Raw genomic sequence first — 9,749 nt, forward strand, 5'->3', positions numbered from 1 at the left:
AGTCAGATAAAAAAACTCTTATCCTTGTTTACGTGGCGCTCACGTATTTCATGATAAAACTTTGACCATCAAATTGACTGATAATACATGAGTTGCATGTTATAAAAATTATATCATTGGAAACTAATTTAAATACAAATGGAATGTTATAGTTTGTGTGACAAGTACGTTTTGTTGATCAAACTTGAACCTCAAAACGTATGTGCACCATGTACATAGCAACGGAAGGAGTAAGAGCAATAACAAACACACTAGTGCCCGCTAGTAAATTGTATGCTAGCAGTCAAATATTTAAATCATTGTCACAAAAATAATGATATACACCCAATGTAGCAACGCTACCCACACAAATAGGGGATCATGAAACATGGGTTCAATTAAGTTTTTCTCTAAAGCTTTCTACCACCTGATGATAGAAACATCATAGATGGTCCAAACAATAAAATCATGAACCCTATGAAGGAACAATTGACGTGCGCCACCAAAAGCTAACAGAGAAACTGGTAGAAAGGGATCTCACGTAATGCCACCATTTTGGTGGGATGTAAAGCAGGTCACCTTCCTCCAATATGTTGTCCATGAATTCAAGATCTTCTGTCCTTGGGAATTCCTTAACATCAATGTTATCAAGATCTACCTGCAAAAGTGCAGAGACATTGTTTGTACAATAGTCTCATGAAGATCAATATCATTCAAAGAAATTACAAAGCATATAGCTTTAGGGCGAGAGGAACATGGATAGCTTGGACAATTACGAAGCAAGGTTGAACATGAGGATGATACATAGTCAAATATTGATTACCAAACTTGCTGAGCATCAAGGTTGCTCACTGCAGGCCACTAAAGTAGTGACCTAAAAGGTCTTATATTTCTTTACAGAGGGAGTATGTACTACTCCCTCCGTCCCACAATATAAGATCGTTTCTCAAGTTAACATAGTTCGAAAAACAATCTCATATTATGGGACGGAGGGAATAGAAGCTAGAGATCTAGCTCCATTTTCTTGGCTTGACAAATATTTTTCACCCATGCATTGATCTAGAAATACATCTGTTCCAACCACTGCACAGTTATCTGACACAGACCACGCACCTGGCTCGTATTGCTTAGCATAGTTTCCATGTGAGGGTACAAATCCTCGGAGATGGAAGCATGATAGAGTCTAATATACTTTCTGCCCAAGACCTGTCAAGAAACACATATAATAGATTTATTTAGAACCTAAATGAAATATGTCGCTCCAATTGTCACAATTAGTTAGTACTGATCCATATTAATTGTCGTTGATTTAGAACAAGTAGCTGAATTAAATGGCTAAAGGAAATACCGGCAGACACTGGGAGTAGGTGCCAGGATACAGCCATATCCAGATCGAATTTAAATTAGCGTAATGTTTTGCTAAACCTATGTTAAGTTGCACGAAAGAATCTCACCACACATATCTTCATTTGAGCATGTAAGCAAACATAACAATGAGCTCCATCCTCTCATTACAAAACTGCGAATAACATGTGTTTTCAGTGTAAAGACATAACTTCAACAAGTTTACAGCGTACTGGTCTGTGTGCAGCCCACTTTTCTAAAAAATAAAGAAGGATACGAAAAACATGAACACAAATTTAGGTGATTTTTTAAAATAGGAATCACTTAACTGGCTTGAATGAATACTGACATTCTGATATTACCCCCTTTCGGAGCAAAAGAAAAGAAGAAAAGGACTAGTCCAATGAAGTAAGCATTCTCAAGGAACCATTAGTTTGTTGTGGCAACTAATAATAGCAACCATGCAATCTATTTGTCTTACTTAATATATGAGAATGGTTACAAACATATCAAGGAACCATTAGTTTGTTGTGGCAACTAATCATAGCAACCATGCAATCAATTTGTCTTACTTAATATGTGATATTTGTTTTTTTTTATTTCAAGACTGAAATCAAGAGCATCAACCAATGAAGTGAAGTGAAGCATGCCATTCTCATAATGTACATGTGCCATATTTTTTTTGTTTTTTTTGCGAGGCATGTGCCGTTTTTATTCATTGGTATTAGTGGCCTGCTTTTAATAATAGCCACTTAAATTGAGATAGCCTGTTTCTGTGAGAGTTGACTGGGGTCTTGATTTTAGTAGGATGACGCCTGCCTAATGAAAAGCAGAGGAAACAACAAAGGAGACAGCTTGGTTCAATATATTTCCTAAAGGGGGTGTCAAATTCATATCTAAGTGCAGTCTGCAAAGTATGTAGAGAACCAGAGGTTACTGGGTGAAGTATGAATAAATCAGATTTGGGAACTTAAAGTCCCATGACTGGTAATTAATTTCCAAATAACCCCCATAACATGTTAGAAAAATTGAAGGTTTCGAAAGTAAAAAAAAAAAAAGAAACGAATCCACCCCTCATGACCTCATTCACCAATCCTGTGTGACTACACCTTCGTTTGCACTACATATGCCCCTTCCCTGATGTTGACCCTTATTTCAGAGAGAAATTTACACTACATATGGGTTCTTTACATAAAGTATGCATAATTCCAATTTCCCATATTTCAGAGAGAAATTCTTTACATATAGTATTGCATAATTCCAATTTCCCATAAAAGTAAGTGTAACTCTAGTTGCAGTAACACTGTTTGGTTATCATTCATGTGATACCTGAGCAAAAAGGTTGTGATGTGGGTCATGATGCAATGGTGTGACAGTCCCATGAGGGCCAAACCAAGCATTGAGCGATTGGAGTTCCCCACCACCAGCATAACAGTACTCAGGAACCACTATGTCTTCACGAAGCTCTTTTATCTGCCAAATATTACAAAATAACGCCCAATAACTAGGTAGAAACTAAGTCCACACATGAAAATAGAAAAAGGATGAAACTTCTCAGGAATAGGTTACCTGGTCAAACAATGGATGCTGGGCTAGATACGTCAAGTTCCCAGAACAATCGGGTGACGACATTCTCTTGAGAAAATGTGAAAATGTGATAAGGTCGTGCCTCCACTCATTACAAACATAACTTTTTCCAACCTGACACACCATTAATTATACCATTGTGCTGAGAACTTACATAACAGAAGGGAAAAGGATGCATATAACAGTATTTGACAGAAAACAAGACCTAACTCATTCAAGCCAAGCTACTATTATGGATAACACAAACAAGCTATTGCTTACGAGTGACTTGTCAACTTCACAGTAGTCAAAAGACAAACATGTATGCAACTGTTTTAAGATTTATACAATGTTTTGAAGAAATGTTAGGTATAAAAGCCGCTTTCAGGGAGTTGTCTCAAATACACATACAACACTGGTACTAGAAAATCAAGACTAGATGCTACAAAATCTTGGTCAATGATTTAAAACCAAAAGTAGGCATATACAGGGGGAAAACAGTAGCAGATGGATGGGTGGTATACAAGAGTCGGTTCAAACCACTAGAAATAATGATTGATATCATGAATAGACTGATTCGAAGCATAAACAAAACATACGCTAGGCAAGATGCAAATATCCGTATATAGAAGCATGTGAAGCAATCTGTCCATAAGAGTTAATTTCTGCCTACTGTCGAAACTAGTCTAGGTAGCACATCTCAAGCTTATAGCATAGACAGGAACATAAGGTAAATAATAAGAGGACAAATGTGGGATAGAAAAGCAAATGCAAAAATAAATACTTCCTGAGATAAGCTTGATTGAAGTCCTGGAGATGGAAATTGAGTATATGAGCCACTTGCTGGAAACCAGCCAGTTTACTGTACAATCAGATTTAATCATTCAATGCACTTCTTGAATGAAACTTCATATTATTTCCCAATTGACAGCATATTTATTTATTTAATTTTAATATCTTCTGAAGGAGGCAAAGTGGGCTTCACAATGCATACGTAGTTTAGTTGAAAAAATATTAGAATTGATTTTGTTTGCTGCATTACAGGTCAATGTAAAGCGTAAGTGTGTGAGTAATCACCTCAACAGGAATAGTGCGGTCTCCAGCTATCCTCTCTAGGTATTTTATGTCCTTCCACTTTGTCCTTGCAGGCCAATGATCAATGCAGCCGCTGAGTATAACAGGGGACTCACGTAAAAAGTAATCATGTATAAATGTCTCCAAAGAAATGCATGTCCGCCGCTCGATTCGCTTACAAGATAGGGATTTCACCGGTAGAACTTTGAGCGCCTGGGACAGATTAACATTAAGAGAGTTGCAAGAAAAAAAGGGATTAAACATAATTACAATTTTTTTTTTGGAGAAATCATATGTCCATAATCCTATGACAATTTTGAACAATATGCTTAAACTAAGTGGCGGTGCCAAACCAAAACCCTATGAGATGGCTAACCCTCTAAGAAACCTCCAAATTTGATGCAGTTTGAAACAAATATAAACAGGAATAGTAGTGCTTAGCAAAAACCTGTGGAAACTAAACCCCATAAGTTGTACAATGTGCAAGGATCAAATAATTGCTAGCAAAGGTGTCCGTGCGTTGCAATGGACCCATAATAGACTACTACCCTAGTTTTGATATATATCACAAAATTGAAAAAAAAACTAGTTTTCGTGTAAATCACAAAAAATTATGTTCGAATTCATCCAAAGTATGTTCCTCTTATCTGTTTGGACAGTGGCAGAGACAGCACCTGGTGAGCCGAGCAGTTCCCGGGCTTCCATGGTGCAAGTTCACGGACTTCCTAAGTGAGAGTATGTTTGGGCAAAAAGTAATGAACTTGGCAACACTTAGATCTTGCCCAGGCTCTAAACTTGAGCTGGCTCCACCGCTGTGTTTGGATGAGGTGGGGAGGGATGGGGCTGGTCTGTAGAGATAAAGGGGTTTATGCAAATGTGGAGGTGAGTGGTGGGGTCTTCTGCAAATATGCCACAACTTACCTTGCATCCGTTAGATGCAGGTCGGATGGTAGACACACCATCATCACCAACTGGGTCTTCTATAGGAGTAGAGATATCCCAACAATACATCACTTTATATAGACATCTCTCACCTAAAGGAGTATTGACAGTGTTACGGCCCAGGGGTGCCTCATCATACCTGAAACCGGCCAGAGGCCGGCCCCCCTAGGTTGGTTCCTGCCATGGGCCATTGCACCGGCCCATGGCCCGACAACAAGGACTCAGAGGCCCTGGAGTACACGACAAGGATGCCGACGTCTAGGAGGACCCCTCCGCAACCTGCTAAGAGCATGTAACCCTAGACCCTCGGTACCCATATAAGTCGGGGCTAGCTAGTCGATACACAAGAACCCTAGAGTTGGAACTCAATCCCTCGATCATCTTTGTAACCCCTAAACACAATCAATACAACCAAGCAGGAAGTAGAGTTTTACCTCCTCTGTGAGGGCAAATCCTTCCATGTTTCCCATCCGATCTACTCGTTTGGCCAGAGTACCCTATCAAGGGATCTACCGGAAATAACTCCGGCAGTGGCAAACACAGAGATTAAAAGAGATCTACAATTGATGTCGGTGTCTTCGCGTCGGGGCAGCGCATTCGGCACGATATGCTGCATCACCGATTCGATTAGCTGTCTCGGGCGTAAACCTTCGCACCAGGCCGGATTGTCTACTTAATCTGGAGTTCATCACCAGTTCGTGCATCAAGCTTGTCCTCCCGGGCTTGGCTCCTAGTCAGGCCTAGGAGCGGCCGGCAACTTTCATCAACCCACCCACCTCCCACGTCCTCGCCAACACCGACACACTACACAACGTCCTGGAAGGAGCCGGTGATAGGAACTCGAGGACCTCAATGAGGAGATGAGCGACTCAGCCAAGAGTTGCCCGGGGCGATCCCGATATCACCACCAATCCACCTGTGGCAGGCGACGTCAACGTACGAATGATACATGGTGGAGAAGGAGGCCTCTTCGAAAGTCGCTGAAGATGTCGCCACCGAGACCGAATTGGAGGAGAAGTTGGACAAGAAATGTTGAACGTGACGATCGCAGGCATAGATCCCGCAAGCTTGAAGATGGAAGAAACACGGCAGAAGATCCTGAAGGCACTCAAGAAACCAATAAGGAGAAGAATCGCTACCTGCAAAGGCAGGACGATCTACTGCAATCCGGAGAACTGCCCCACTCCCGCCCCGACCGCTGCCTCCTAGTCGATGATGCAGCTGCACTAGCACAATCTAGGAGGGAAGTCAACACCCAGATCAATGGCCCGGTGTCACCTCTCCCGCCAGCTTTCCGCACGTTGAAAGTGCGTGCAACTAATCCCCGGGTGGTTTTGGTAATTCATAACAATATATATCTCGTTGAACTAATGTCCATTCAAGATAAATATTTCAGGATGTTCAATGATTGGCATGGTATGAAATAGAGATGTGGACCCCTCAAAATGCTAAGGACAAGGATTGGCAAAAGCTCAAGACTCTACGTTTTTGGTTAAGTGATCCAAGATCACATTGAGTCCATACGAAAGCCAATACTATTAAAAGGGGATGAGGTGTTGCTTAATGATCTATTTGCTCAAGTGCTTAGTGATATTGCTCCAAAACCATCAACCACTTTCTCCATCCAAATATGTCCAAACCCTAATTCCCAACTCGGCCACACCGATATTTTCCTACCCGGAACCACCGAGTTCTTCTGGACTTAGCCACTACCAAAACCCTAACAATTCGGTCTCACCGATATGGATCTCGGTCCCACCAAGATGGCCTTGCCAGCGCTCCGTGACTTGTTGCAATTACTTCGGCCTCACCGAGATGTTGCAATTGGTCCCACCGAGTTGGCTTGACCGATTCTCTGTTGCTTATTGCTTCACTTCGGTCCCATCGAGACGATGCAATCGGCGCCACCAAGATGAGTTTTGCCCTAAGCCCTAGCACATCGGTCCCACCGAGTTGTTCCCGTCGGTCCCACTGAAATTCCTAACGTTCATTTTTTTGCACAGATCGATGCCACCGAGTTTTCTGATCGGTGCCACCGAGATGGGTCAAAAGTGTGTAATGGTTGGATTTTGTGTGAAGGCTATATATACATGGTGGAGAAGGAGGCGACCGAGATGGCAGAGAAGGAGGCAGTCGAGACGACGGAGAAGGAGGTAGAGGCGGCGACCGCAGATTGAGCGTGGAGGCTCGGATTGCCGGTCCGGCAGGGCACAAAATCCAATTTTTTGGACGGACTGATATTCTTTTGTGATCAGGCATGTAAAACCTACGCATACTTCCCCCTATTTGGTTGGGATCGGGGGGATGTGATCCAACACGCGCTATGTGATCAGACGGATTTGAATTTCATATTGATCGTACTTGCGGACATTTAGGGGCCGGGTTGGATGGCCGACTCCTGCATCCGTGTCCGCGGACTCGTCCTCCCTAGTCCGCGGACGGATGCGGTGTCATGTTTGGGGTCAGCGTTGGAGATGCCCTAACACCCTAATTGTATGGGGCTGAGCAACCCCCCTCTTATGCTCAAACAAGCCCTCATGTGCGCCTTCTAGTGTATGCGTCACGGGGAACGCCACCTTGTACTTTCTACCCTCTATCAATTGAATGATACGCTTCGGCATATTCACGAAAAAAAAGGTCTTGGCCGATTTTGTTGTGGAGTGGACGGAGGCCCAGCATCCTCACCGAGGAATTGATTATAAGCATTGCACCATGTACTTTGATGGTTCAAAGATGCTTCCTGGCTTGGGGGCTGGGGTCGTCTTGGTGTCTCCAACCGGTGACTTGGTACGCTATGTGCCCCAAACTGTATACACTGAACCTACAAGCTCTGATCCCAAGGGACTACCAAAATTAAACTAGCATGTGTCATGCCTGCTAGGTGTCTCAACCTGAAACTATCTAGCAGGTCAAATGGCAGCCCGGTGCATGTAGCTCCCGTTTGCGCGGGGTCCGGGGCAGGGTCTGACCACTTTGGGTCTTCAATACGCAGCCTTTCCTACATTTCTGCGCCAAGGTTTCCCTTCCTGAAATTATCTAGCAGGTCATTAAACTTAATCGGACAAGTTAAATCATTAGGTCACTATGGTTGCTAAGTGTCTGCTAGGTGCTAGAAATTGTGGTACTTATGTACACTTAGTATATCATCGCACTGAACCAATCCATCTGCCACATCCCCCCTGCCTAAATGACTAACCTATTCAGAAGAACAGATTCGGCCATTTATGAATTTATGAGATAAACTGAATTATAAAGCTAAAGCATGCATTGGTTCTTCTTCTTGTTTAGGACAAAAGGCTTAGAAGAAGAAGAAGAAGAAGAAGAAGATCTTCTTCTTCTTCTTCTTCTAAGCCTTTTGTCCCAAACAAGTTGGGGTAGGCTAGATATGAAACCCTTTCACGAGGACTTCCCAGGAGGTCACCCATCCTAGCACTACTCTCGCCCAAATGGGTTTCATACCCAAAGGACTGGCTAGTTTTTACGTTAGCTCGCCAAGCCTATCACAACCCTTATATATGAAACCCTTTCACAAGGACTTCCCAGGAGGTCACCCATCCTAGTACTACTCTCGCTCAAATGGGTTTTATACCCATGAGACTGGCTAATTTTTACATTGGCTCGCCAAACCTATCACAACCCTCCTTTACCCGGGCTTGGGACCGGCTATGCCTTGGTAGCCAAAAATTGGCTAGCCAATATTTCGGCATACGAACATTTGGGAATCCCAAAACCTGCCAATAGAGAATTAGCAAAATAAATTGCCTAAACATTCTGGCTGCAACCTAGGATGCAAAATGTAACACTGGCTGCAACGCGCACAGGAGATATTGGCCCACTTGAGGCTTTCGAGCCAGTGATGCAGAAAAATTGTCTCGAGGGAACCACTCGGCCGAACAAATTACCGGAAATACCAGCATACTGCTAGTAATTCTAGCTCTGCATTTTCATGCACCAATCTTAAAAAAGGAAACTCACAATTGGCAGGCCAACAGAATAGAAGTACTCACATCGCCGAGGTCTCGATTCCTACTGAGCCCTTCCCTCCACCTCTCCACGTTTCTGCCGGCGTCTCCCGCACCGTCGCCTTCGCCCTCGCGATTTCCATTGGCAGGGACCTGCGCAATAGCTGCTTCGAGCTCTGCGCGGAGGAGGTCGCCACCCATGATGAGGCCCATGTCGAGCGCTCGGAGCGCCGCGCGTCGGTCGTCACCGGCGCGGAGGCTCGCGACATGGAGACAAGCGAGCGCGTAGGCGTGCCGCCACGCAGGCTCCACCTCGCTCCACGGCCCCGAGTGCAGCTGCTCCCAGGCCATCTCCCGCGCCGCCTCCGCCGCGCGCAGGTCCCCCGCGGCCGCCTTCTCCGCGGAGGCCACGAAGGCGAAGCCTCCCTCCTCGGTGATCTGCCGCAGGAGCATCGCCCGCTTCTCTCCTCCCGCCGCCGCCGCCGCTGTACCCGTCGGCTCGCCGGTGTCCATCTCGGAGTCGCTGAGCCCTTGGAAAAGCGCAAAAGCGGAGGTGATGAGGAGTGGAAAGGGAAGGAGATATTTTCGGGTGCCCCTGTGGGTCCGTGGTCGTTGCGCTGCTTACTCGGATTCGGGTGTGAGGTGGATTGATTGGATTTACGATTGTGCCCTCACTCCTAGTAAGACATGAGATATTTTCGAGCCGGATACTTGAGCTCAGATGTGAGGCAGAGGAGCAAGATTTACTTTTCTACCCTTGATCGTGGTCAGGCTAAGATATTTTCTGAGTAAAGATATTTGTACGTGAACGGCTAGTAAAGACCGCGGGAGTATCGGTGTATCACAACTTCACAAGGTTCCCTCCCTAGTCACGTTGACGTA

General features: G+C 44.4%; 1 protein-coding gene across 2 annotated transcripts; it reads right to left on the bottom strand.

Annotated features, from left to right (window-relative positions):
• Window positions 1–234: 234 nt before the first annotated feature.
• Window positions 235–9,459, bottom strand: LOC109731690 (lysine-specific demethylase JMJ30). Of its 2 annotated transcripts, XR_005763132.2 has the most exons (7): window positions 8,913–9,458; window positions 3,967–4,176; window positions 2,893–3,024; window positions 2,653–2,796; window positions 1,434–1,498; window positions 1,093–1,185; window positions 474–637 (listed from the first exon to the last, which is right to left on the bottom strand). XR_005763132.2 is itself a non-coding variant. In XM_020290860.4 (6 exons), the coding sequence occupies exons 1-6, from the start codon at window positions 9,378–9,380 to the stop codon at window positions 455–457; spliced, it is 1,230 nt and encodes a 409-aa protein (XP_020146449.1). In that variant the 5' UTR covers window positions 9,381–9,459; the 3' UTR covers window positions 235–454. The 2 variants fall into 2 exon arrangements, 1 of the variants encoding a protein (XP_020146449.1); XM_020290860.4 differs by lacking the exon at window positions 1,434–1,498 and having other exon boundaries at window positions 235–637; window positions 8,913–9,459.
• Window positions 9,460–9,749: the final 290 nt, after the last annotated feature.

Source organism: Aegilops tauschii, chromosome 7, assembly GCF_002575655.3.
Source record: "Aegilops tauschii subsp. strangulata cultivar AL8/78 chromosome 7, Aet v6.0, whole genome shotgun sequence".
NCBI lineage: Eukaryota > Viridiplantae > Streptophyta > Magnoliopsida > Poales > Poaceae > Aegilops > Aegilops tauschii.

What these genes read in the sequence shown, in the direction of transcription:
- LOC109731690 (XM_020290860.4), bottom strand. Translation starts at nt 9,380, where the DNA reads ATGGACACCGGCGAGCCGACGGGTACAGCGGCGGCGGCGGCGGGAGGA. An exon ending in GGAATCGAGACCTCGGCGAT is followed by an intron (nt 4,177 to 8,912) that starts GTGAGTACTTCT and finishes AATCTGTCCCAG; the next exon opens with GCGCTCAAAGTTCTACCGGT. An exon ending in TGCTAAGCAATACGAGCCAG is followed by an intron (nt 638 to 1,092) that starts GTGCGTGGTCTG and finishes GCACTTTTGCAG; the next exon opens with GTAGATCTTGATAACATTGA.